The sequence below is a fragment of the Phacochoerus africanus genome, chromosome 15 (genome assembly GCF_016906955.1).
Source record: "Phacochoerus africanus isolate WHEZ1 chromosome 15, ROS_Pafr_v1, whole genome shotgun sequence".
Taxonomy (NCBI): Eukaryota; Metazoa; Chordata; class Mammalia; order Artiodactyla; family Suidae; genus Phacochoerus; species Phacochoerus africanus.
Window position 1 is genome coordinate 127623716 of NC_062558.1, and position 27097 is coordinate 127650812.

Genomic DNA, 27097 nt, shown 5'->3' on the forward strand with positions numbered 1-27097 from the left:
TAGTTTTGTTGGAAGAGCAGTTCCAGTGGCTGTGAATCCAGGCTGGGAGAATGCTGGCATCCCACCCTCTGGAGGGAGCCCTACTGGCGGAGTTTAAACGCAGGACTTCTGCCTGGGGGAATCTTTTGAGTCTGAAATATTCATATTCTCGGGAAAATATTCATATTCTCGGTGGAAGAGGGCAGCTATTCCGTAAATCTGTAGATGAGCATCATTGAACCCTGTGTACTTTTCCCAAGTTAGGAATGAGGTTAAACTATTGGGGCGGGGGTTTTAACCGGTCTTTGGACTTGGCTGAAAGCAGGGAGCTGCATTTCCCCTCCTCTTCCTTTGTAAATGTCGAGGAAAATCCAGACTTGTTCTTTGAGCGCCCTCCGGTGGCAGTCATCAAGAATACTCCAGTTCTGTGGGTTTTGCGGGGAGTTAGGGACACCGAGGCCGCCTGGGCTTTCGATAAAAAGCAATAGGAGAACAGATGGTCTACCCTTTTAGTGGTGGGGCAAAGGGTCCGCTCCCTCCCTCTGCAAGGTGGCCGCAGTTCGGAATCTGAGGAGTTGAAATTCCTCCGGACGTCTGGCCCTGCTGATGTGCACGTGTCCTGGGGTGCAGAAGACTGGGAAATCTGCTCTGTGCTGCTTTGGCGCTCCTATACTTGCTTACCCTTTTCTAGGTGGGCCTCAGTTTCCCAACCAGATTGGCAGCTCCTCCAGAGCCGAGGTGGCACCTTAACCATCTTTGAAGGGCGCCTCCGCTGCTGATCCGAGTGCTTCCTGGAGGAACGCTGGAGCCGGGGCAGGTCACAAGGTGAACTGCACAGCGCGCCTCTGAGGCTGATGCTGGGTGATCGACTGCGTCAGCTGCTTGCCTGCCTCCTGCGTGCGAATTCTCATAGGTCCTGACAGATGGTGCCGGCTTTGACAGCTCGTCAGCTCCGTGAGGACGCTGGTCCCCACTCACTGCTCTTGGACCGCCAGCTCTGATTCTGTGTGCCGGGCTTCTCCGCTAATGCTTTAGGCTTGGGAAGTGGGGACCTGCCTGGAGCAGCACGGCGGGAGTTCCAGGGCAGCCGTGGGGTTGGAAGAAAGACCCGCGGCAGGAATCACAGTGAGAAGTGCTCAAAGTCAACACGCAGACATGACGCGCTGAAAGCTTAAGGAAAGCTCTAGAGAGCAGGGGGACTACAGCTCCAAGAGCATCGCACATGAAAACACCAGACCCAGGTTGGAGGCCTGGTTCTGCGGCTCTGGGAGGCTCCCTGAACCCAGTATCTGTATAACTTTGGTGTACATGTTTTCCAAAGATCCTTTGCCAGATCCGATATTCTTTTCAATATACATACGATGTATTTTAAAATAGCTAATGGTGTGTGTTCAATGGCCTGGGGTTGTTTGCTATCACTTTCATTGATGAGAACTAGAATCTGCAACTCAAGAATTCTTGTCATCGTCCTCATTGGTGGGGCATTGCCTGGACACCACTGCCCCCTTGTGGCAGCAAGTCTAATTTTGTAGGTTGATGATAAATTCCACAATTCGTAAAACCTTATAAACTTGGATATATAAAAGGGTTGAAGAAGGTCCCCAAAGCTTTATTCATCGCTGAAAGGGACATATGCTTGTAACAAGATCAGATGCCTTAGTCATTCACCCCCTTAATGCCTTGGCTTTACTTCAAGTTAGTAATTTAGAAGTAATCTTTAAGTGGATTTACAGCCAAATTACCTAAATCCGCTCATAAATTGACTCACAGATTAAAATGTGCCAACTTCTGAGACTTGGTACGCTCCACCAGAGTGGATTCATTAAAAAGAGAAATGACACTAAGCCCTGGTGGCACTTGTAGGTATTAAACACCCCATTTGTGTGAAGACAATCTTTTCTTTCTTCTTTTTATGGAGGTAAGATTTACAAAATGTAAAATCAGCCATTTTACACTTGATCTCAGCCAAAAGGCCGAGAAGCGATAAAATCAGCCATTTTAAATTGAACTATTCAGTGGAATTTATGATGTTATGTAACCGTCTATTTTCTTTCATCATTCCCAAAGAAAACTCCTGTACCTATGCAGTTAGTACCCAGTCCGCAGTTCCCAATCCCCAGTTACCTGGAAACCACCAGTTTGCATTGTGTCTCTGTGGATTTACCTCATTCTAGTAAATGAAGTGGAATCCTACTGTATTTGTCCTTCTGTATTTGGCTTTCACTGAGTGTAAGGTTTTTGAGGTTCATACACGTTGTAGCATGTATCAGAACTTCATTCCTTTTTATGGCTGAATAATATTCTATTACAAATCTATCACTCATCCACTGATGGCCATTTGAGTTGTTTTCACATTTTGGCCCTTGTGAATAGTGCTTCTTTGGACAATCATCTACAAATTTGTTTTTGAGTCCCTGTTTTCAATTCTTTGAGGGTATATATCTAAGAGTGGAATTTCTGGGTCATATAGTAAGTCTATACTTAACTCTCTTTTTTTTGTCTTTTTGCTATTTCTTGGGCCGCTCCCGCAGCATATGGAGGTTCCCAGGCTAGGGGTCGAATCGGAGCTGTAGCCACCGGCCTACGCCAGAGCCACAGCAATGCGGGATCTGAGCCGCGTCTGCAACCTACACCACAGCTCATGACAACGCCGGATCCTCAACCCACTGAGCAAGGGCAGGGACCGAACCCGCAACCTCATGGTTCCTAGTCGGATTCGTTAACCACTGTGCCACGACGGGAACTCCTATTTAACTTTTTAATAAACTGAGACTTCAGAATGATGTGTCATAGGAGGGGAAGATGATCTCCACCAGCATCTGATGGAGAATAATTCCTACCACCTCTTTATTTATTCTCCCAGATCTGTTGCAGCTTTGTGAGTTGGCTGGCGTGACTTTACTTGGCTGGGGTGAGGGGTTCTGGTTGGCTCCACATGTCTGGGAAATACCCTTCAGAGATAGATGCTCTTCTCAAGGTGCATAGCAGGAGCCCAGGAGACCAAACCGATCTATGCACACACATTAAAAGCCTCTCCCGGCATCACATCTGCTGCCATTTCATTGGCCAAAGTCCCATGGCCAAGCCCATCTTTAGTGGAGAAGGGATGTAAGAGTCGTTGGCTCTTTTGGGAGTCCTACAAAGTCACAGGGCAGAGTGGAGCTGTATCGTGGTATTAGAGGCAAAGAGTAAGGAAGGGGAACAATTATACCTCACCATCCTAATGGCTTGTTTTCTCTCTGTAAGGGGCTAGGAGTATTTTTAATATTTAATTTACTTTTTCTCTTTCATATTTACATTGCATCAAGGACATTCATGATCTTGGTGGCAAATGTGTTGGCGCTGTGGGACGAGCATAGTTGGACAACTTTCAAACCACAGTGCCAGGGCAGCCAAGCATCCTGACGACCGGAAGTGCCTGTGGGGAAGCTGGACTTGCACTTAGATTGCACTTGGAGACCTCCAGCCTCCTCTAACCCAGGCCTCTTAAGGAATGTGAATCAATAAGTGGCATAAATTATTCACCTCAAGGAACATTCTCAGAAATGAACGTCAGACTGGAGAAATCGCCAGCAGGGTATGCGCTCTTTTCAGTGTTTGGCTCTCGGCTCACCTTCTGAATGGCTGGGCCTGTCTAAGCTATGAAACATTCAGATCTCAGAGAAGAATGATGACTCTAAGTTGTGCTGAGATTTCAGGGCAACTCTGAGTTTCCTTTTCAGCCTCTTCTGCAGGGTCAGGGAAAGAGCGTGTGGGCACAGTGTCGCTGTGGGCAATGCCATAGGACCCCTCTGTGCCATGATCTCAGGGTCTGGAAAGGACCTGTCCTCTGTTCAAACAGGCCTTTTCTCCTTGCTGGCTGAGATATCAGAAATTCAACCTCTCTCTTAAAACCATTCCGAGGGCTTTGCCTCTTTGGAAGGCTCCTTTCAAACTGCAAAGCCTCAGGAGGGGAGGAGAGGAAAATTAAAATGTATTGAACAACTTCTGGGATTTTTTCATTGTCATGCATCCTCCCCCACAAGATAGATATGCTTTGCAAACTTGCTTTATTAGTTTTTTCTTTTAAATTGTTGGAAGTTCCCATTGTGGCTCAGCAGTAATGAGCTGGACTAGCATCCATGAGGTTGCAGGTTCCATCCCAGGCCTCGCCCAGTGGGTTAAAGATCTGGCCTTGCCGTGAGCTGTGGTGTAGGTTGCGGACGAGGCTCAGAGCCCACATTGCTGTGGCTGTGGCTTAGGCTGACAGCTGTAACTCTGATTCGACCCCTAGCCTAGAAAATTCCATATGCCATAGGTGCGGCCCTATAAAGCAAAATAATAATAATAATAATAATAATCACAGACATATGTAATTTTGGAAAATAAAACTAAAAAAAAGGAAAGCTCTGCATTACAGCCATCAGAGATCATCTCTGGTTATGGTGTAAGTATAATCCTCCAGAATTTTCTCTGTGCTGAAATGCACATGTATTAGCATCTCACTTGTTCTGTCGGCAGCACTGTTCAGGGCTGACTACTCTGGGCTGTCCTGGCTTCAGAGATGAACTCCCCTGTGACTTCCCACATACTGCTCCGGCTGCCTGACCTCAGTGGCTCCTGTAGGTTTGTAGGTTTCTCCTTTTCCTCCCCATTAGTTGGAGTTTCTCAGGGCTCAGCCATGGACCATCTTCCCTGCTCACGCTATATGTGTTGGGAAGTCTTGTTGAGTCCTTTGCCATCCTCATGTGCCATCGTATGCCATCCGCCCAATCGCAGATCACCAGTCTTCATCCCTCTTTTGAGCTCCAACCTAAATACCTAAATGCCTTCTGGTATTTTTCACTTGTGTGTCATACAGGAACCTCCAACTTACTTCGAATGGAAGTGAGATGTTGATCTCTTTCTTTCAAAATCTGCTACTCTTCCATCTTCGAATGTCCTGAATTGTGATATCTTCCTCTCCCTCGTTCCCCTCATTCAATCCATCACCAAATCCTGACAATTCTGCCTGAAATATAACCACATATGATTATATCCACATTTCATCAAATCTAAGATGTGTTGTTGCTGGTAATTAATCTTACCAGAAGGTATCAAAGGAATGTTTTCGCCATGCAACTACTTCATAGCTGTTTCCTTAGCAATTGAAAGATGCTATTGATTGAAGAATATGTCTTGATTTTAGAGAAGTATAAATGTGAAAAAAATGTGACTCAGAGTGGGTGGAATAAAGACTCTTAAATCCATCTCTACCAGTGCTGTTCAAGCCTAAGTCATCTTCTTTCTTTCTTTTTATTTTTTTGCCTTTTTAGGGTCACACTCACAGCATATGGAGGTTCCCAGGCTAGCGGTCTAATTGGAGCTATAGCTGCCGGCATACACCTCAGCCACAGCAACGCAGGATCCTAGAGGCGTCTGCAAACTACACCACAGCTCATGGCAACGCTGGATCCTTAACCCCCTGAGCGAGGCCAGGGATGGAACCCGCAACCTCATGGTTCCTGGTAGGATTCATTTTCGATGCGCCACAATGGAACTCCATGTATCAGTTATTTAAAGAGGAGTATTGAGGGAGTTCCTGTTATGGCTCAGCGTGTTATGAACCTGTCTAGTATCCATGAGGATGTGGGCTCGATCCCTGGCCTCACTCAGTGGGTTAAGTTTCCTGCGTTGCCATGAGCTGTGGCCTAGGTCATGGTCGCTGCTCGGATCCAGCGTTGCTGTGGCTGTGGTGTAGGCTGGCAGTTGCAGCTCTGATTTGACTCCTAGACTGGGAACTTTCATATGCCACAGGTGTGGCCCTAAAAAGAAACAAAATAAAATAAAGAGGGGTGCTGAAATTTCCGAGTATAATAACGGATTGTTTTTTTCTTCTTGAATTTTGTCAGTTTTTATTTCATGTTTTTGGAAACTCTCTTATTAAGAGAAAACCATTTAAGATTGTATGTCTTCTTGATTAATTGACCCATTTATGATTATTAATTGACTTTCATTATCTTTGGTAATGTCCTTTGCTCTGCAATCTATTTTATCTGACATTATTGTAGCCCTTGTAGCCTTTTCTTTTGGCCAGTGTTAACACAGTATACGTTTCTCTATTTTTCTAACCTATTTGTGTTTTTATGTTTAAAGTGTGTTTCTTGTAGACAACATTTTGTTGGGTCTGGCTTTTTTTTTTTTTCTATTGGCATGGAATGCTTATTTAATGCCATCTTCACCAGCAGGCATTGAACCAGGGCCTGTTCCCAACTGCCCCAGGTTGGAGACCTTGGGTTACAGGAGCAAGTTGCTCACAAACCAGCTATGGGTACTGGGGTCCCTGGGTGATCCTTCTTGGGCCAGACAGCAGCCACCTCCTCAGAGTTGGGCACCCACTTCTGCCTTCTGCACCCACGGGTCTTGCTTTTTAATCCAATCTGACAATCTATGCCATTTTATTGGAATGTTTAAACCATATGTATTTAATGTGATTATTATTATGGTTAGTTTTAAGTCTATCATCTTGCTCTTTATTTTTTATTTGTCTATTCTTTTCTTTGTGGGTCACTCTCTTTTGTTGCCTGATAGTCAGTTTTTGTGTTTTTTTGATACTGTTTTAGTGTCTTTTTTTTTCTTTTCCTGGTAAGAAAAAAACCTAGTGGTTTTTCCCCTCTAAATCTTATCCCTGTTATTCCATTTTTTTTTTTTTTTTGTCCTTTGTCTTTTGAGGACTGCACCCATGGTATATGGAGGTTGCCAGGCTAGGGGTCTAATCAGAGCTGTTGCTGCTGGCCTACACCACAGCCACAGCAACGCCAGATCCAAGTTGCATCTGCGACCTACACCAGAGCTCACGGCAACACCGGATCCTTAACCCACTGATTGAGGCCAGGGATTGAACCCACAACCTCATGGTTCCTAGTCAGATTCGTTTCCACTGCACCAAGATGGGAACTCCCCGTTATTCCATCTTGACAGTACTTATTGACTGTCTTTTATTTCACTTTTCAGCTTTATTGAGATGTGATTGACGCAAAACCTTGTGTAAGTTTAAGGTGTACAATGCATTGATTTGATACTCATATATTGCAAAATGAGGTTGTTCTTTACCTTTTTTGAGTTTTAAGGGTTCTATGTATATATTTTGGATAAATGCTTTAGCAGGCACATCTTTTGCAAATATTTATCCCAATCTATGCCTCATATTCTCCTTCTCAATGAGATTTACATTTCATATATTTTAATTTTAAATTCTAGAATATCTCTTTAATTGTCTTTTATAGACTTACAGATTCTCTGTTAAAACTGTTCATTCATCCGTTCGTCAATGTTTTCTTCTATTTCTTTAACAAGTTAGTTACACTTATCTTAAAGCAATTGTCTGCTCCCTCTAGCATCTGGATCATATGAATTTATACAGTGCTTTAGATTTCCCCAAACACTTTCATACGTGTTTTATCTTTTGACTTTCCTCATTCTTTGCTCAACAACCAGCAGGCAGGCTATAATAAGAAGTTACCTCCAGGAGTTCCCGTCGTGGCGCAGTGGTTAACGAATCCGACCAAGAACCATGAGGTTTCGGGTTCGGTCCCTGCCCTTGCTCAGTGGGTTGAGGATCCGGCGTTGCCGTGAGCTGTGGTGTAGGTTGCAGACGCGGCTCGGATCCCGCGTTGCTGTGGCTCTGGCGTAGGCCGGTGGCTACAGCTCCGATTCAACCCCTAGCCTGGGAACCTCCATATGCCGAGGGAGCGGCCCAAGAAATAGCAACAACAACGACAACAAAAAAAGACAAAAGACAAAAAAAAAAGAAGTCACCTCCAAAAGGAGATTTTATGAAAGCCTTTTCAAAAACTCAGACATGTGAATCTCCATCCATAGGAATGGTGACTTAGCAGAAGTCTCAGGATGTCCTTGCTCTGGTGGTGGGGTTGTGGTCAGTTGTGGCCTCACAGATGAGATTGGGTGAGTTCAGAGTTGTATGCCCCTAGACGGTTGTTCACTCACAATCAACTCCCCCCTCTTCCTGGGCAATGGCCCCCTTCTAGATGCTACAATTTCTGGATGACCTTGAGCCTGGGTGTGGCTGTGACAAAGTTGTCATCAACTGAATGAGAACAGAAGTGATGTGTGCAATTTCCATCTCATTGTGTTCTCCAAAAAAAAAAAAAAAGGCTACTTGTTTAATTCATTAATTTATTTATTTGCTTTTTAGGGCTGCACCCATGGCATATGGAGGTTCCCAGGCTAGGGGTAAAATTGGAGATACAACTGCCAGCAACAGCAACATCAGATCTGAGCTGCATCTTCGAACTACACCGCAGCTCTTGGCAATACTGGATCCTTAACCCACTGAGCGAAGCCAGGGATTGAACCTGCAACCTCATGGTTCCTAGTTGGATTCCTTTCTGCTGTGCCATGAGGCCACTTGTTTAGAAGGGGGAAAATCTGTGTTACTATTTCCATCTACCTCTATCCCACCTCCAGAACTAGAGAGGTTGACCTTAGTTCAGTCTGTTATCACTGATCTGCTCTCACCTGGCCTTTATTCAACTGATCCTATGATACCTTTTGAACTCTTCTCTTTCATGAGGGCTGCTGGGGCTGCTCCAGCTCACAGCATCACCCTTTCTTCTGGCTCCATAAGCCACATAGTGTTTGGATATCACTTTGTAGTTCATCCCTCACTGTATGTAAGTATCTCCATCCTCTCTGATGGACATCAGGGACCCTAATTGCTCTCACATCACCTAGTCTTTAGCAGGCCCTCAGGAAGTGCTTGTTGGCTGGTTGACTGATGTCCATCTGATGCCTCATTAGGAGAGAGATTTAGGCTTCAGGGAGAGGCAGGTCTCTTGCTACCCTGTCTCACTTCCTCCCTAGGAAAGGGGGCTGGATAACCTATGGTATTGCAGGAAAATTTCTCCTTCCTAGAGACAAAAGAAACCCAGATCACCACCAAGGAGAGGGGTGGTTAGATGTCATGGCCCTGACTTTATCTACAAGAGCCCCTTTCTCTTGTGGGCTCTTAACCTATTCCTGTTGCCAGCATCGCATTGGCCCAAAGGTAGTGAAAAGACTCTTTCTTGTACACTGACTAAAAGCCAAAACTGAGGAATAGTTGAGTTACACGCAACTAGATAATCTGGCCAACGAGCTGGGGCTCACTTATTGTCAGTTTGTGGCCCATCACAGGCTCCCACTCTTCCCAGCAACCTGTCTGAACCTCCAGAAGATGCATAGCGTCATGACACTTATCGTCAAGGGTGAGGAGTACACAGGCTCTGTTATTCTCTACACTATTCTAGATGTTTGAAACACATTTTCCAAAGAGGTTTAAAAAAGAGGAGTACAAATACACTTTCTGACCACCATCATCTAACAATTTCATCCATTAACGCTGCCCCTAAACTCATTAAGTAGCACTCAGAGGGCATTACATAATAAAGTAATTATGCATTCTTATCTTAAAATGTTGATTCTTGGCTTGAGTAAAGAATGATGGGAGCACATTCAGGTTTTGTTCAAAAGCAATGGCCGGGAGAGACAGACCATGTTCATGGATTAGAGGGCTCAACACAGTGAGATGTCTCCCCACATCGATCTATGGATTGAATGCAATTCCTATCAGAATCCCAGTGAGGCTTTATATAGACATAGATAAGATTGTTTTAAAGCTAAAAAGGCTTCAAAATAGATAAAATAATCCTGAAAAGACGAATCAGGTAGGAGGAATCACTCTACCTCATATTAAAACATTTGCACAACGATGGCAGGGAAGAATATGGGTGGAAATCAGGTGACCTAGTTCTTAACTGACTGTGTCTGTGGTTGAACATACCCAGGCAACTCCAACCTGAAAAGGCCATGGTTACCAAAGACTCAGACCTTTTAGGAGTGAGGATCTGGGTCATGCCCTTGGGTAAGCCATTGAGAGCAGTAAAAGGTGTGGCACAGGGCAAGGGGAATTTAGAATGCACAGTGAAGTAAGGAGACTATGAATATCAGTTGCAGTCCGAGTCCAGCTGCAGTGGAGGCTGTGCTTTGTCCTGCTAACCTCCTTTTCTAAGTTTGCCTTCAGGAGATCAGTGCAACTTCATAATAACCATCCAAACTTATGCTTATATTTATCATTCCTTCCCTATTTTTTAAATGCCTGAATTGTTGCACCTGCACACCATCCAAGCTCGCCACTGGCAAACGTTTGACAATTGGATAGCTGCCTCGAGCCAAGAGCTGTCTGCACACCACTGCATTACCAGTGGGTGTTGAGTATCCCATTGCTCAATAAGATCCTGCTCTATCAGGAATTCCCACTGTGGCACAGTGGAAACAAATCCCACTAATATTCATGAGGATGCAGGTTTGACACCTGGCCTCACTCGGTGGGTTAAGGATCTGGGGTTGCCGTGAGCTGTGGTGTAGGTCCCAGACGCGGCCCAGATCCTGAGTTGTGGCTGTGGCTGTGGCCAGCACTTACAGCTCCAATTTGACCCCAAGCCTGGGAACCTCCATATGCTGCAGGTGTGGCCTTAAAAAGAAAAAAAAAAAAAGATCCTGCTCTCTCAGACCACTCCCGGTGCCCACTATTGCAGGTTGGATGCTGGATGCTCTGTGAAGATGCTTACTCTTACAGAGAGAGTGAGGCAGGCAACAGTTTTATTTATTGGGACATTGGGTGGGGGGAAGCAGGATGGGACAATGGGAGCCTTCAGATCACAATACAGGCCTGAAAAACCTCTGGCAGACCAATGGAGAACTCTGGAACAAAGATATCGGGTTGGAGGAGTCTGGAGGCAGCAGAAATGAGTAAGCCCTTGTATCTCCACCTTGTTCAGTCATTGGACAGGGGTTTCCTGGAGAACAGGGCCTGAAAGCAGAGACAAACCCTGAAAGAAGGAGTGGCTAGAGCCTGTCAAGGACCAGTCTCCTCGAAGCTGCACAGAGAACCCTTTCATGAAGTGGTATCGAAACCACACACATCTCCACATCCACCACCTGCAGCACCTTTTCTTCTTGTTGCAGAAACAGATCACAAGGGAGCAAGTCCAACCGCACCTGCTCATTTCAAACCCCTGCTTACATCTTGATGGTCTGCTAACACTCGATTGGCTGGAACTAGTCACATGGCTTAGTCCAACTCTAAAAAGCCAGGGCGTATGTTCTGCCCACCTTGAGGCCAAGACAAGGCTGGATAGGGCACAGGAGAAGGAAGAATTGCGACCAATAATGAGATCCACACAGGATAAGGGCCCTTTGTAAACTGTGGAGCTCTGGCTGCACTAATTACTGTTATTTCCACCTGTCCACAGACAACCCCCATGAAACCCGAAAGTCGCATCTGGTACCTGAAAGTCAAAAGGGCAATCTCGGGATGGGAAAGGCCAAAGCCCAAAGCAACCACCGCGCATTCCTCACACAGCCCCAGGCAGGTGGATCAATAGCACTTTGGGGGGGCGCTATCTGAGAAATTCGCAGGAACTGAATGCGATGAGCACAAGCTGCTTCCCGAGTCCTTAGGGAAGGGCAGGCACCATCCACTTAGCGTTGGAGCCTGGCCATTCTCGGGGCACTCCCCCTCCTCCTCCTGGTGGGGCCTCTGGGCTCCTGCCTGTTCCAGCAGCTCCTGTCCTGCCCGCTCCTGGGAGGATGGAGGCCCCCGGGCCACCTCTGGCTAGGAGGTGCTGCTTGGAGGCCCTGGAGAAGTTCTTCCCTCGTCTCTGCTTCCTCTGCTCCCTGGTGACCTATGGAGTAATGGGTGCCACCCTCTTCTCAGCCATTGAGGGCAGCCACGACCTGCAGGCAGACGACCCTGAGTTTGAGGTGTTCTTGGAGAAGCTCTGTGGCTTCTTGGGATGCAACAGAACAGGTAGGTGGCTCACCTGGGAAGGGCGGGCCTTTTCTCTGTGGGTGGAGGCAGCCCCTGGGGAGCAGAGGGCAGCCCTGTGGGAGGCTGGGTTGGGAGCCCTCTGCTTGCATCCTCCCCATTCCTGGGGAGCCTTGGGAAAGTGACTTCTCTTTGAACCTCAGTTTTCCCCTCTGTGCATCAGGGGAGAATAATGGACAGCCTCTCGGAGTTGCTGTAAAGAACGTAGGAAAGGCTCTGAGCACCCAGTAAGGGCTCCCTTCCCTTTGCCTCAGCTCCCAGCCTTGGGGGGCGGGGAGGGGGCAGGCTGTGGGGAGGATGGACTTTGGGAGATTTGAAGAGGTAGGGGTGGGGTGGATGGGTCACCAGCTCTGGAGATGGAGGTTCCTAGGCTGGTCCTCAGAATTGCCTGCCCCACCCCATGATTCAGTTTACAGGGACTAGAATTCAAGGGACAATCCAAATTGGGCCTGGACCCTCCAAGATAGCAGCCTGCCCCCTAGTCTCTTACTTTTTCTAACAAATGGCCTTTTTCATGATGGAACTCTGGGGTGGGGGAGGGGGATGTGACAAGAATTTGGGTCCTTGTTCCAGTCCCAGTTGCTTTCCCGGCTTCCTGTGTGACCTGGGGCAGAACAATTGCCCTCTCTGGGTCTCAGTCTGCCAGTGAGCAGAAGGCCCATAATCCCAGGCCTGCCAATCACAGGGACTCTGTGGGAAGCAGATGAGATAATAGACCTGAAACTTCTTGAGAGGCACAAGGCACTTTGTATACATCCTTATTACTGTTCATTTGTATCTGACACTTATTTCTATTATTCTCTCTGTCCCCCAAAGCTGGCAAAGATGTATTCAACAGAGCAAGATCAAAATAATAGAGAGTAAATAAGAAAAAGGGAAAACAGGCTCTAAAAGTCAGGGGACAACCAGGTACACAAGGTCCTGGTACACAAGGACCTCAGCTGGGTTGTGAACAACCCCTCCGACTTTGCTGTGGGAGGTCCTTTTGGCGGGCAGGGCTGACCAGAGGCAGGTCACAGGTGGCAGGGTCGTGGAGGGTTCTCCTCCTGTCTGCATCTGTGCCAGACAGACATGTGCCTACTCAGCGGATCTGAGGTGCCGTCTGCCATTGGACACTCTTAACTGTCACTGGGTCTAGACGGTCAACAAGTTCAAGGCTTTCGAAACCTGGCCACACACCAGAATTCTCCAAGGAGCCTGTCTAAAATATACATTCTCAGGCTCTTCCCCAAACCCACTTAATCAGGATCTCTGGGGCTGGGCTAGGAATCTTATTTTTTTTTTTTTTTTTTAGGCCTGCACCTTTGGCATAGGGAGGTTCCCAGGCTAGGGGTCCAATCAGAGCTACAACTGCTGGCCTATGCCACAGCAACAGCAACATCACATCTGAGCCTCGTCTGTGACCTACACCACAGCTCATGGCAACGCTGGATCCTTAACCCACTGAGTGAGCCCAGGGATCGAACCTTCAACCTCATGGTTCCTAGCCAGATTCATTTCTGCTGTGCTACAACGGGAACTCCAGAGGAATCTTATTTTTAAAAAGTTTCCTGGGTGATTCTGAGGCACAGAACAATGTAGGAAAACAGAGCTGGTCCATCCCCATTTTGTACCAACTTTTCCTGAAGATTAAAATGCTCAGTAAGTGCAGACCCTGTGCCAAGTGCTTTCCATGCACTATCTCACTTAATCCTCACATCCACCCTAGGGGACAGGTGTGTTTTGTCCCTCTTTTACAGATCAGGAAATGGAGGCACCAGGAATTAACTTGCCTAAGGTCACCCATAGAAAATGGAGCCAGAGATTCAACCCCAGGCATTGATATCCCAAAGCCAGAGCTTTTCACCCACCATGTCATGCTGCCTCTCCAGTGGGGAAACTGAGGCTCAGAAAGAAGCCTCTTGTGCATGGTTTATGGCTACAGCAACCAGTCAGGGTCAGAGCTGGAATCTAGGTGGCGGGTGTCTGAACTCCTAGGTTGGTGCCCATTCAAATGAGGAGTGACTTCCTACTGTGTGCAAGGTTCTGTGACATCCTCTTACAACTGTACCAGCTGGCAGGGGGCTTCTGGGATCGCAACCCCTCTGGCTGCTAGGCCAAAGGAACCATTTGGGAACCTCCCTAAAAACCAGGGCCCCCAAGCCTCCCTCTACCAAGGTTTCCCAGCCATCCTCAGGCAGCTGATCTCAGTATGACCACCACGTTCCACCAGGCTTAAGGGCCTCCAGGAGTTTGCAGTCATCGACTGCCTGCATTTCATTAAAGCCTTTTCCTTTCAGCTCTCAAGATTCCAGTGAGAGAGACAGAGCAGCTGTTAGTAGGCCCCTCTGCAAGGCTCAGAAAGTTCAGGAAGGCCACAGAGCAATTCCTTGGCTGACCTCAGGCCAGGCTACTGTGGGCATCTCTTTTGGGGGCTTGTCACCTGGGGCTAGGTGGCTTCCTAATCTCTCCAGGTGCTGGAGCAGGACTTAAACTGTGGGCATTGAAAAGAAGTCCGGAGAGCTACCTTTTGGTGTTGATGAGGGCCACATGGCAGGGGGTGTGCACGTGGCCTAGGGAAGATCCCCCTTCACCTGGGTGGACCCTGTCTTCAAGGGTGGAGCCTTCTCTCTCACTCTGGTCGTCTTTCTGAAGTTGAGGAAGGCAGGAAGCAGAATCTCCAGGAGCTGTTGCCGAAGAAGCCCCAGTGGTTTAGCAGCTCTGCAGACTGGTCCTTCCTGAGCTCACTCTTTTTCTGCTGCACAGTCATCAGCACGGTGGGTAAGTCCCAGGGCAAGGGCAGGGCTGCAAGAGAAAGCTGGGGGTGGGAGAAGGGAGTGGGGGAGTCAGGGGCCCTTGGTGGGGATGCTGGAATGTTCACTTCATTTAGTGCAAGAAATGGTTGTGGAGAACGACCCTGTGCTCAGGAGACCGCAGCCATCAGAGCCGCCCGGGCCCAGTTGTGTGAATTAGGGAAGAGCGCCCTTCCTCTGGGTGGGTGCGGCCCCAGAGTCTGATGGGGCCTTAGCTAAGCCCTGTGACACGTGCTCAAGAGAAGAGACTCAGGCTGTGGAAGAGCGTGAAACAGGATGGGGAGGGTGGTCCTGCTTTGTGGGGAGTCGGAGGGGCTCGTCTGTGGAAGTGGCATTTGAGCAGAAGCATCTGTAGAGATCCACCCGGCAAAGACAGCTGAGAGAGCTTCCAGCCAGAGGCCAAGCTCTGGAGCTTCAAGGTCCCCTTGAGGGAGAGACCACTGAGGCTGTGGGCCATGAGGGACGGCTGGTCTTGCCCTTGGGCACTGTGGCCTGGGCCAGCATTGGAGGACCTTCAAGTAACAAAGGGTGGGCCAGGTGGGAGGGGCCAAACCCACCCGACAGGAGCCGCCCCCGCTGGGGGCGGGGCCACAGGAGCGGAGGTGGTAGAGCTCCGCTCAGCTGCAGCTCAGGAGCTCCCGGGTCAACGTCCCCACCAGGAGTGTGACCCATTGCCCAGCCCCTGCCCCTCTTGGCCGGTGAAACGGACTCGGGCCCCATCTTCATTCAAGAGAGCATCAGTTTAAGAGAGAACTGGTACCCGGAGTGGGGAGCTGGCCTCAAAAGGCTGTCGTCTTGAGGTCGGCTCACGCGTGGAAGCGAGAGTGGGTGAAGCACAGTGGCCGGCTACCGACTCTCAGCCACCTCGGGCCAGAGCTGTGTGACCTCCAGTGGGCAGTGTAGCCCTTCTGAGCCCTCTTCCCTAATTTATAACTCCTCCCAGACCTGTCTCTCAGGGTCAGAGTGAGGATCAGCTGTATAAGCGGCAGCCAGGATTCTTTAAGCTGCCACCAACAGAAAACCCAACCCAGCTAGCTTAAACTGCAAGGAAAATGTTTCTCACACAACCCCCGCCCCCCCAAAGTCAGAAGTCCCGGGAGACAGCTCTCGGGCTGGTTGATGTGCAGTTCACCTGTGACATTGACCATCAGATTCTGTCCATCTCTCTCAGTGGGTCACAAGATGGCCCTTAAGGTCCATGCCCAGGCCAGGCATAGTCACATAGACAGAGGAAGGGCTGGCTGTCGTAATCAGCAAGAAACCTCTTCCTGGAAGCCTCCCACCCCCAAGCCAGTCCCTCGCAAGGAGATTAGATTACCAGGCTGACTTAGACCAATCGGATCTGTCCCTAAATCAGGTGGGGAGCAGTGGCATTCCAGGGAAAGAAGCTGCTGGAGTGACAACCAGGGTGCGGCAACGTTGTGTTGTAAATGGGCACATGCTTGTGTCCAAGGGCGCCCCCTCGTGGTTTCTTTCAGAATCGGTCTCATTCCCCAGATGCTGATAAAGGCAGGAGCCGATATGGAGCGGAAAGAATGGCAATAACTTAATGGCTGCACTACTGCGCACCTACTATTGCCAGGCCCGGTGTCAATATGCCTTACATGCATAATTTTATTTTCACGACAGCCTTAGTAGGTCAGTGCTGTGACTGCCCCATTCAGCAGTGAGCTTGGGCTCTGGAGAGGAAAGTTGTGGCCAGCAAGGCAGAAGCCGGGCACGGCTGGCCTGTTTAGGGACCCCGCAGCTCGAGGGAAAGCTTCGAGGGGACAACAGTTACAGGGAAGCAGCAGTTATAAGGCAGTGACTGGAAGCAAAGGGGCTGAGAATTTGGGGTTGAGTTAGTTTTTTCCTCAAGAACAAAAAAGTGCTGATCTAAAGCAGTGTTTCTCAGCCTTGGCACTCTTGGCATCTTGGACTAGAGGAGTCTTTGTGGTGGGAGCTGTCCTGTGCATTCATTGCAGGACGTTTAGCAGTGTCTCTGGCCTCTACCCATTAGCGGCACCTGCTTTTCCCTTGCTGTCTCCATCAGTTGCAACAGCCAAAAATGTCTCCAGACATTCCCGAGATATCCCCAACTGTCCCTTAGGCGGCAAAATTGCCCCCTGTTGAGAACCACTGACCTAATGCCTCTCCACCACCTTGCCTGGACCCCACGCCACTCAAATCCGGCCTGGGCCTCGTATTTTTCAGCACTCTCCAGGTGTTTCTAATGGAAGTTCAGGTTCTGAACCACTAATGTAATGGAAATGCATTAGTTTCCTTTCTATCCCAAGAATACGATGCTGCCTCTCCTGGTACAAGACCATTAGGACATCATGCCATCCACTAATTACAACTGGAAGAGGAGGTTGCGGGAGGTTCTGCACTGACCGTAATCAATAATGGTCCGCCTGGTAATACTGCTTCCTGTCCTGTATCTCTGGGTCCCCTGCAATGCACTTGGCCTTGCTGCTGAAAAAGGGACCCCTGCCTGGTGCGAGGTTGGTCGGTCCGCAGTCATTTCCTGGTCAGCTCAGTCCACCTGGATTAGGAAGCGACGTGCACGGCCTCTCGAATGTGCACAGGCTGAGTGGAGTGGCTGATGAGATTGGAATATGCACATGCATTGTGAGAACTGATATGATTTTCCATGACACGTTTCAACATTTGGTCATTGGGAATCAATTCACTTCCTTCCTAGGGGCTGTGTGTGCTCCGAGTCTTGCTTCCTTGATGCGTTCTCTGGAACGTGGTGCATCTTGCGGACTGCAAACATATCCCACCCAGAGGCAGCCACAAAGACTTTGTTTCTACTTTGCCAAAGAGCATTGAGTGGGGAGAGAGCTTCAGGTGAGAGGTGCACATCCTGTGGCCTGCAGGTTGTGCAACCCCAACAAGTCACCTGATTTCCCTGTTCCTCATCCACTAAATATAGTGATAATGGGGTTGCCCACATTAGGGGTTCTGCTGCGCAGACTCTAAAAGTCACTGTATTCCATAAGTCCTGTAAGAAATGCAGTGTTCTTTTCTTTAAGAAGACCACACCCTGGGACTCCATCCTGGAGGTGGGGAGTGGGTTCCACTGGGGAGCCTCTCCTGACTTTCCTAGGGGTGCATGAGACCTGGGGGCTTAGGCAACATCTGGAAAGCAGGGTGGCCCCCGCCTGTGACCTCGTGGCTGCTGCTGACGTTCCTATAGAGTGGGGGGCCCATGACAGGCTTGGGAGTCAGGAATCTTTGCTGTCATGTGGGGCCTGGGCTCCTCCAAGACTCCATGCCAGCCTCTCTGAACTCCCCCTCTCCCCCAGCCAACAAGAGGCCCCAGGCCCCCTCCTTCCTCCTCTTCTCTGCTCAAGAATCTCGCTGCCTCCTCCTTCCTGGCTAGAGCGACCAGCTGCCTCATGCGTCCAGGGCTGCCATGGCTTTAGCACTGAAAGCTTCAGGTTCTGGGAAAGCCTTTGGTCCTGGGCACATTGGGCATTCTGTCCAGGGTCCCTTCTGTCCCCCACCTCCTCCCTCTTCCTGAGACCCCACTCCCCTGCCATCTCCTCAGTGGTTCCGGGCTCTCACTAACAAGCCAGTCGAGGTGCTGCCCTGAGGTCACTTCTGCAACCTCCTCTCCCTGAGGGGCGGCCCGGAGCTGCTGGACACCTGCAGGGAACAGGGAAGGCACGAAGAGGATGGAGACCCTCTCAGCCAGTCCCACCCCGCAGAGCAAGCCCTGGTTTCTGATGGGAGGTTTCTCCAATGCGGGCTCACTCCTGATCCTGGTGCTGTTAGGTCCTGCCAGAAGGGGGGAGCTGAGTTCAAGGCATTGCTTCCCTTTCCCAGAGGGCGGGGCCTCTGCCGTTCCTCATTGTACCCTCAACCCCCTCCCCCAAGAGCCTGGTGCAGAGTAAGTGCTCCATGCTCAGCCAGGACAACGCCTCTGTTCTGATCCTTCATGCAATGGTCTCATCTTTTACGTCCTGTTACTGCTCCCCACCTGTAACTGCATATTCACTAGGGTGCTATTTGATTCATTATTGCCTTCCCCGCTAAACCCAAAGCTCAGCCAGGTTGAACCCCATTTTCTGCTTCGCTCACCACTGTGCCTGCATGTGAGTGCACACAGGAAGTGCTCAATATGCACAGATAGTATGAATGCGGCAAGTTCACCGCTCCTGCCATCAAATGGTACCTCATGGAAGCAGCCAGGGTGGCGTGGAGGGCTCTGGGCCAGATGCAAGCTGATGAGAAGGGCCACAGCTCTCTCCCAGGACTCTGGTGGCCTGTGTGTGCCTGCAGGGCAGAGCCTGAGGCCAGAGTTTGCACAGGAGGCTGCAGCCCTGGAGGAGGTTGGGGCTTAGCCAGCCTAGGAATTGCCTTCCAATTAATTTACATAATTGGGCTGGGGTTTTCTGTATTAATCATCCCTCATGACATCAAAAAATGAAACACTGGCATTCAATATGCAAGCTTCGCCCTCTTTGTTTGAAGGCACTAAATTTGCCCTCTCCAGAAGAGCCAATGACCTGCACTGTGGGGTCTGACCTCCCTCTGCTCCAGCCCCTCTGTAGACAGGAGGTTGGGGGCCGGGGGATTGCTGCTGAAACTCAGCTTTCTGCCCACCTGTACCGAATAGAAACATGGAAATAGAGTTTTTGTTTTTATTTTTCCATGGCATATGGAGGTTCCCAGGCTAGGGGTCAAATCAGAGCCGTAGCTGTCAGCAGCATAGGATTGGAGTCACATCTGCGACCTATACCACAGCTCATGGCAATGCTGGATCCCCAACCCACAGAGCAAGGGCAGGGATTGAACCCCCATCCTCATGGATCCTAGTTGGATTTACAGGGGAGCTCCCAGGAGATAGAGTTTGGGATGAAGAAGAAAAAGATAGCTTTTATCGCTTTGCCAGGCAAAGGAGGCCACAGCAAGCTAATGCCCTTAAGACTGTGCCCTCCTTTGGGAGAGAATAGAAGATGGTTTTATAGTTGCGAGTGGAAAATAGGGGTGCAGATAAGGATTGGGGTAGGTAAAAGCTTGCATTCTTCACAGCTGGTATGTAGTGGCCCCAGGACTGGTTCTGGTGGTCCTCCTCCTTCCTGGAAAGAAAAAAAGTTTCATCACGTAGTTAGCATCTTTCATTTGTTGGGGGTTTTAGTTCTGCAGAAGAGCTCAAAGCTATTGTTCTGTGTATCTCTTGAGGGGGAGCCAGGACCCCACCTCAAGGCTGTGCTATTGTTTTGTGAGGGTTCCTGCCTGGTCTCTGTATCCCCTCCCTTCTCTTATTAGCAACTGTTGGGACCTGACCTTTGGAACTCAGGGAGGGTGGTGGAGACTGAAGCTTATTCCCTAAAAAACAAGAAATGGGGGGAGGGGCACAAAGGCTTTGTGCCTGGGAACCCCACAGGGCCCTGCTTGGTTCAGAATGGAGGAAGGGGATGTGGAAGAGCATGGGGGCCTCAGCTCATGGCTCCCGTGGCTGACCTGGTCCCTGTGGCTGGAGGGTCCCGCCCCCTCCGTGCTCCTGACCCAATGGAGGAGCTGGACAGCCCTGGGAGTTTGGCCCCTAAGTCCGAGCCATCACCATGTGCTTTTTGCTAAGTGGCTTCACTTCTCTGAGCCTCCATTTCCCCATCTGTGATGGTGAAAACCACACCTACCAATGAAGGCTGGTTGATATCTCTCCTGCAGTAAATGCTCAAAACCCAGCTTTTTTGGAATAAGAACCTCCCAGGAATGACATACCCACTGTGTGTGTGGCTCTGGCCTCTTGTAGTCCTTCCAGCTGCTCTGTATACGAAGCAGGGGTTGTCATCCCCATTTGGCAGATAAGAAACCTGAAAATGGAAGTTCCCATCAGGGCTCAGCAGTAACAAACCCAACTAATATCCATGAGAACACAGGTTCGGTCCCGGCCTTGCTCAGTAGATCAAGGCTCTGGCGTGGTGTAGATCAAAGACATAGCTCGGATTTCAAGTTGCTGTGGCTGTGGTGTAGGCCGGCAGCTGTAGCTCTGATTGGACCCCGAGCCTGGAAACTTCCATATGCCATGGGTGTGGCCCTAAAAAGACAAAAAAAAAAAAAAGAGAAAAAGAAAAAAAGAAAACACAAAAACCCTGAACATGTGAGGCAAGGGAGCTGGGTAGTAACTGCACTAAATGGCAGAGCTGGGATTGGGAAAGATTCTTGATGCTGGGTCGTCAACATCTCGCTACTCTATGACCATGTTTGTTTAATCCACTAAAGCACGAGTGGCTCGGCGGGCAGCGATTGTATTTTATTCACCATTCACCTTTCCACTGTCCCAGTACTGTGCACACCGCTGTTCACGCCACGGGCCCATAGGTACTTCTTACGTAGAAACACAGAGGGCAGACATCCCAGCCAGACAGGAGAGGCTTCTTAAAAACTGATGCCTTGGTAGTTCCTGCTGTGGCACAGTGGGTTAAGAATCCGACTGCAGTAGCTCAGGTCATTGCAGAGGCGCAGGTTCAATCCCTGGCCTAGCGCAGTGGGCCAGAGGATCCAACATTGTCGCAACTGCAGAGCAAGTGGTAGCAGCTGAGGCTCAGAGTCAATCCCTGGCCTGGGAACTTCTGCATGTTGTGGGTGTAGCCATAAAGCAAGCAAACAAGCAAAAAATGACACGGTGGAGTTCCACTGTGGCTCGGCAGTAACAAACCCAACTGGTATCCAGGAGGACATGGGTTTGACCCTTAGTCTCACTCAGTGGGTTAAGAATCCAGTGTTGCTGTGAGCTGTGGTCGCAGACGAGGCTCAAGTCTGACATCGCTTTGGCTGAGGCATACGCCGGCAGCTGCAGCTCCAAGTCAACTCCTAGCCTGGGAACTTGAAAGAAAACCAAACAAAAACACGCCGCCTTGGTGGAGGGTGGTGGAGGTGGCCGGCATGGACTCAGAGACATCCTACCCTCTCAGCCTCGCTCACCCAGGCCCTGCAGGCAAGCCAGGCCCATCCAATTTTGGAAGCTCAGAAACGGCAAAAGGAAAGGCAGTCAGCTCAGCCCCAAGCATGTGCTTTTCTCCTGCCAAGCACACTTCAGGTCAAATATCTGGACATGAGTTATTCCTTTTCTAAAGAGAGGCAGGGCTTCACCTCCTGCTCCCCATACCAAAGCAGCCCTAACAGCAGATGAATTTGTTTGTTTGTTTGTTTGTTTTTTATCTTTTTGCCTTTTCTAGGGCTGCACCTGTGTCACATGGAGGTTCCCAAGCTAGGGGTCTAATTGGAGCTGTTGCTCCTGGCCTATGCCAGAGATGCAGCAAAGCCAGATCAGAGCCGCATCTGTGACTTACACCACAGCTCACGGCAACACCTCATCTCTACCCCACTGAGTAAGGCCAGGGATCAAACCTGCAATCTCATGGTTCCTAGTCAGATTCGCTAACCACTAAGCCACGATGGGAACTCCAGGTGAATGTTTTAAGATAGATACGTATATGTATATTTTTTGGGCACACCCATAGCAAATGGAAATTCCTGGATCAGGGATTTAACTCACTCTACAGCATCGACCCAAGAGAGGCAGTGACAACACCAGATCCTTAACTAGCCCACCAGGGAACTCCAAGATAAATATGAATTTTAAATGCATTGTGTAAAACGTCATGCCCAGGAAAGGAAATGATAGAAGGTCTCTTTAAAGCTGCTTTGAGGAGTGCCTGTCGTGGCTCAGTGGTTAACACATCCAACTAGGAACCATGAGGTTGTGGGTTCGGTCCCTGGCCTTGCTCAGTGGGTTAAGGATCCGGTGTGGCCGTGAGCTGTGGTGTAGTTTGCAGATGCAGCTCGGATCCCATGTTGCTGTGGCTCTGGCATTGGCTGGTGGCTACAGCTCCGACCAGACCCCCTAGCCTGGGAAGCTCCATTGCTGTGGGTGCAGCCCTAGAGAAGACAAAAAGACCAAAAAAAAAAAAAAAAAGGAGCTGCTTTGAGGGGGAAGGGGAAGAGGAGACCAAAAGCCCAAGCCCTGTCCTCTCTTTCAGGTTACAGCCACATCTACCCCTGTCACCAGGCTCAGCAGGTACCTGTGCATCCTCTACGCCCTCTTTGGCATCCCCCTGATGTTCCTGGTCCTCCTGGACATAGGTGACATCCTGGCAACCATCTTATCCAGGTCTTAGAATCAATTCTAGAAACTCCCTTTCTGCTCCCGCCCCCTTCCCAAGTGGTGCTCCTGACGCCTGTAAAAGCAGGGGTGACACCAGGCCTGTGGACATCCCCCCAGGATTGTCATCAACGCCCAAAACGTCCAAGGCCCCAAACTTGGCAGCGGCTCCTCAGTCCCAAGCAGCGTGGAGCTGTTTGAGAAACTTCTAGCACGAGAGAAAGAAACACACCGCACCTGCCCCTCTAGGACCAGGGAGAGGAGGTCCTCGTGTCCCGAGATGATGTGCAGGCAGCTCTCCTCCATCATCAGCAACCTGGATGCGGTGGGGCAGCTGCTGGCGGGGCTGGACATCCCCCCTCCCCGTCATCACCCCCATGGTCTTCGCCTGCATTTCCTGTGCGGCCGCCATCCTCCCCATCTGGGCGAAGCAGCTGGACTTCGAGAACGCCTTCCACTTCCGCTTCGTCACGCTAACCACCTCGGGGCCTGGGGACGTGGTGTGAGACACCCTCACTGCCTCCGGCCCGTCTCATTTACATCATCACTGGATGGAGGTGGTGTACACTGCTTTCACGCTGGTGCGAAACAGGCCGATCCTCATCCACGAAAGCCTCAGGCTATTCTTTGCAAACGGGAAGTTTCAGCCTCCTGTTAAAAAGCAAAGGCTCCATTGGCTCTCATGTGACAATGCCGCCGGCTCGGCTGGCTCTCTTGTCCTCTTTAGGGGCAGTGGAGTTAGAACTGGTGGCATTGCAGCCTGTCACCTGAGACCTCGGAGACACAACCTGCGTGATGGCCGATTTCATTCTCGAGGCCCTGCAGACATGCAGCCAATGCCCTTCCTATCAGGACATTAGAAAAAGTTGTCACCATCTCCCCAAGTCCAATGAATTGTCCCGTCTTCATTTCTTCAAAAGCCCCACCTATTATGTAGATGAAACCATCTTACAGATGTCACTGGATTTCTTGCAACATGAGAAAAAAAATTAGTTTTTTTTTTTCGCAATTTGTACTCTCAGCTAAATCCAGATCCTCCTGAGCTGCTTCTCCTTTTCCCTCAATGAAACGGCTCATCTGAGCCACCTTTTCTTGAATGACTGCGTTAATGGGATCAGCCTCATCCCAGCCCTTGTCAAATGCATGGATGGCACTGAGTGGGACTGCCACCTGTGTTCGCCGGGGCCTGGGATGTTTCCTGATCGCCAGATTCGGTGTAGACCCGTGTTCTCACCAAGCGGCCCGTGCTGGCGATGGCACCTCCGGAATGAGGTGGCTGATACCAGTATCCATGCTTATGTGGCTGGATGGGTACTGGGAAGGGTTGGCGCTCGGCTGGTGGGTACCCTTTTGGAGGGTTCACTGTTACGTTTGCCGAGTGAGCGATGCACAGGGCCAAGACGGTAGAGCAAGAGAGATTTACTAAGGCCACTGAAACAGATGCTCACGATGGTGCCAGCCCCAACGTCAAGGAGATATCAGGCTTATAAAGGATCCGTGGCGGGAACTTGTGGCAGGAACAATAAAGAAGGAAGGGAGGGTTACACGATTTAAGGGAGGGGTAGGGCGTCGAGCCCCACAGCAGAGGGCATCTCTGTAGATGGTTAACCTGTGCAGGCAGATGTTTGCCACAGGCCATTGTCTGAGCATCCACCTTCTGGGAGACGGCATACATCTTGCGTCGTCCTATCGCCTTATCTGCAGCAGGTCTCCAAGCTGAAGGGCCACATTCAGGAGGTGGAGCATCCTCCTGGGAACCTATCCTTTATGAATGAGTTGGCATGTGAATGGAGGGGGATCTGGTGGCAAATGCTAGAGGCGGCCCACCCATATGGCCTGGTACCCCAGCTCCCTTTGCCTGAGGACTGTCTCTGGCCACTAAAGCGTGGGCACGTGCAGGGCAGGCTGGTAGTGCCGAGCAGTTGTTGCTGAACCAGTGACCCATGGGAGTGGGTGGATGTATGGCCCCAGCTTCTTGTGGCTCCCACGGGATAACCCTGGGCCACATTCAACACTGTCTCCCCAAGTTCCCCAGTGGAATCGAGCCTCACCTGTGATGAGTGTGCCCTGGACCAGCCTCCTTCATTTCCCTGTCTCGTGTCTCCATCTGTCTTGGGTCCCCCCCCCCCGCCCCGGCCAACCCACTTGCACTCAAATCCTTGTCTCAGAGTCACTTCCAGCCTGCAAGAGGAGTGTTAAACCAGTGTATGAACTGGTTGGCTCAGGTACAGGGCAGTACAAGGGTCTCTGTTTTCCTGGTCAGTTGTGAGAAATGTCTCTTTGAAAGAATCGAATTGTCTTGACTGCTTCTTTGAGTGAATCTTGGAAAAAATCGACGTGCGTCCTGTGATTGGCCAGATAAGGCAGCTCCTAAGGAAAGGCTGAACTCTGCTCCCAGGCTTCGAACAAAAATTGTAAGAACCGGTGAAAAGTGCCAGGAGGTTCCAGTTTGAAAAGAAAGGAAGCGCCTATTTTTGAAGGCCTCTCTGTTTTGTCTTAGATTCTGGCCAGTGCCAAGGGCCAGCTCTCAGAGGGGGTCACAGGCCTTCCTTTCTGGATCTTTCCTTCTCTTCCTCATAACTATTTGTTTCTGAACCCTTTCAGTTCTTTAAGACCTACCTCAGGAAATAGTATTGATACAGGAAATGGAACATGAGCAAGAATCGCTGAAGGATGTGGAATTGCAGTCAGTGGCCCCTGGGACTGCAGTTTCTATGGAGCTTCTGACGTCCTTGAGGTCACAGCAGTCCAGTTTCCTTGCAGCAAAGCCCCTCGAACCCAGAGGTCACCAAGACTGGCCACTCAAGTGAGAGTACCTGATCAGACAGTTCAGCCAACATTCATTGAGTGCTTGCTCTTTTCAGGCTCAAAGAGGATTCCAGAAACAATCAGGCACATCCTCAGAAACGTGGAGCTAATTATAGGTGGTATTGAGTCTCTCAGCCACTCCCTTGGCGAGGCAGTAGAAAGTCCTGTTCAGTAGTTCCTGTCGTGGCTCAGTGGTTAACGAACCCAACTAGTATCCATGAGAGGAAGCGGGTTCGATCTCTGGCCCCGCTCAGTGGCTTAAGGATCTGGCATTGCCAGGAGGTGTGGTGTAGGTGGCAGATGCGGCTTTGATCTAGGGATCTAGTGTGGCTGTGGCTGTGGTGTAGGCTGACGGCTTCAGCTCTGATTAGACCCCTAGCCTGGGAACCCCTGTATGCTGCTGGTGTGTCCCTAAAAAGATAAAAGACAAAAACAAAAAACAAAAAAAGAAAAAGAAAAAAGTTCTGTTCAAATGCAAGCACGGAGTTTGTCAGGAATGTGAATTATGCAAATGATATGTATTTCTTTTGCTAGTGGGTATTCTTTTGCTTATTTCATTTGCTAGTGGGTATTCTTCTGTGGTTCTGAGGAAACGGCCTAGCACGCTTTCCTGCTCCTCATTTCTTGCCTCTCTGCTTCAGGCACCCCCTATTCCATCCACCTGGGGCTTTTTACTCCTGCATCCCAGGCAGGAATGTAAATTCATCATCCTGAGCCTTTGTTTGGTGGGTCTCAACTTTGCCTGGTATTCAGACACTGGGGGCTTCAGAGAATTCAGGTGTCTCCCCCTCTCCCTCCCCCTGGGATTTGTAAGTCACTGGTCAGGGGGTGCCATCTGGGCTTTTTTGAAAAGGTCCCCAATTGATTCTAGCGTGTAGTCAGAGTTGAGAACCACGCACTAGCTGTTCTTGCAGCTAGGATTCTCTTTTCTAGGATTGATGAAGACTTAAGTCCGTGCCTCAGGCCGCATGTCTCCTCCTCTGGGTAGTGTTGCCTGATTCCTGGTCTCCCTCATGCTCCCCCTGCATTCTCTGTAATCCCTTCCTCTGTTACAGGATGGTAACTAGTTCCTCTCCAAACTCTGAGCTGCCCAAATAAACTGCTTGTCTTTTTCACTTTCATTGTTCTTCTTTCTTTTAATCCTTCCATCCACACTTCGCGGTGTCTGCCACCAATGGGAAAACTCTGGGTAGAACTTGGGTGCACAGATGCCAAGGAGAACAGCCGCGGCTTAAGGGCACTCCTGTCACCTCCGGATCCCAAGCTGAGTCCTTCCCTATGCGGCCACCAGGTGGCGCCACAAGACCGCGTGGGCCCCGCGCTCCGTAACCGGCAGGTGGTGCACCCGCCACCCGGCGCCTCTCAGGAAGGTACCTGAGCGAGCAGACGATACCCCGGGTCTCCCCAGGAAGGAGAGCCTCAGACCATAGTCTTCCCCCGTGGCCCTCTGAGGGGGGGACACCTCGGACTTCCGTCCTCGCCGCAGACACCGGCGGAAGCAGCAGCGCGAACCTGTGTCCCCAGACCAGCCCTCTAGACAGGTCTCTTCAGACTCTTGTCCTCACCCTGGCTCAG

General features: G+C 50.0%; 1 protein-coding gene across 1 annotated transcript; it reads left to right on the top strand.

The window, feature by feature from the left end:
• Nucleotides 1–11586: 11586 nt before the first annotated feature.
• On the top strand, nt 11587–23574 carry KCNK18 (potassium two pore domain channel subfamily K member 18). Its single transcript, XM_053743470.1, is given in 5 exon segments — nt 11587–11806; nt 14459–14584; nt 22593–22609; nt 22611–23069; nt 23071–23574. Coding segments are annotated over 5 exon segments (1326 nt in total).
• The last annotated feature ends 3523 nt before the right edge of the window (nt 23575–27097 follow it).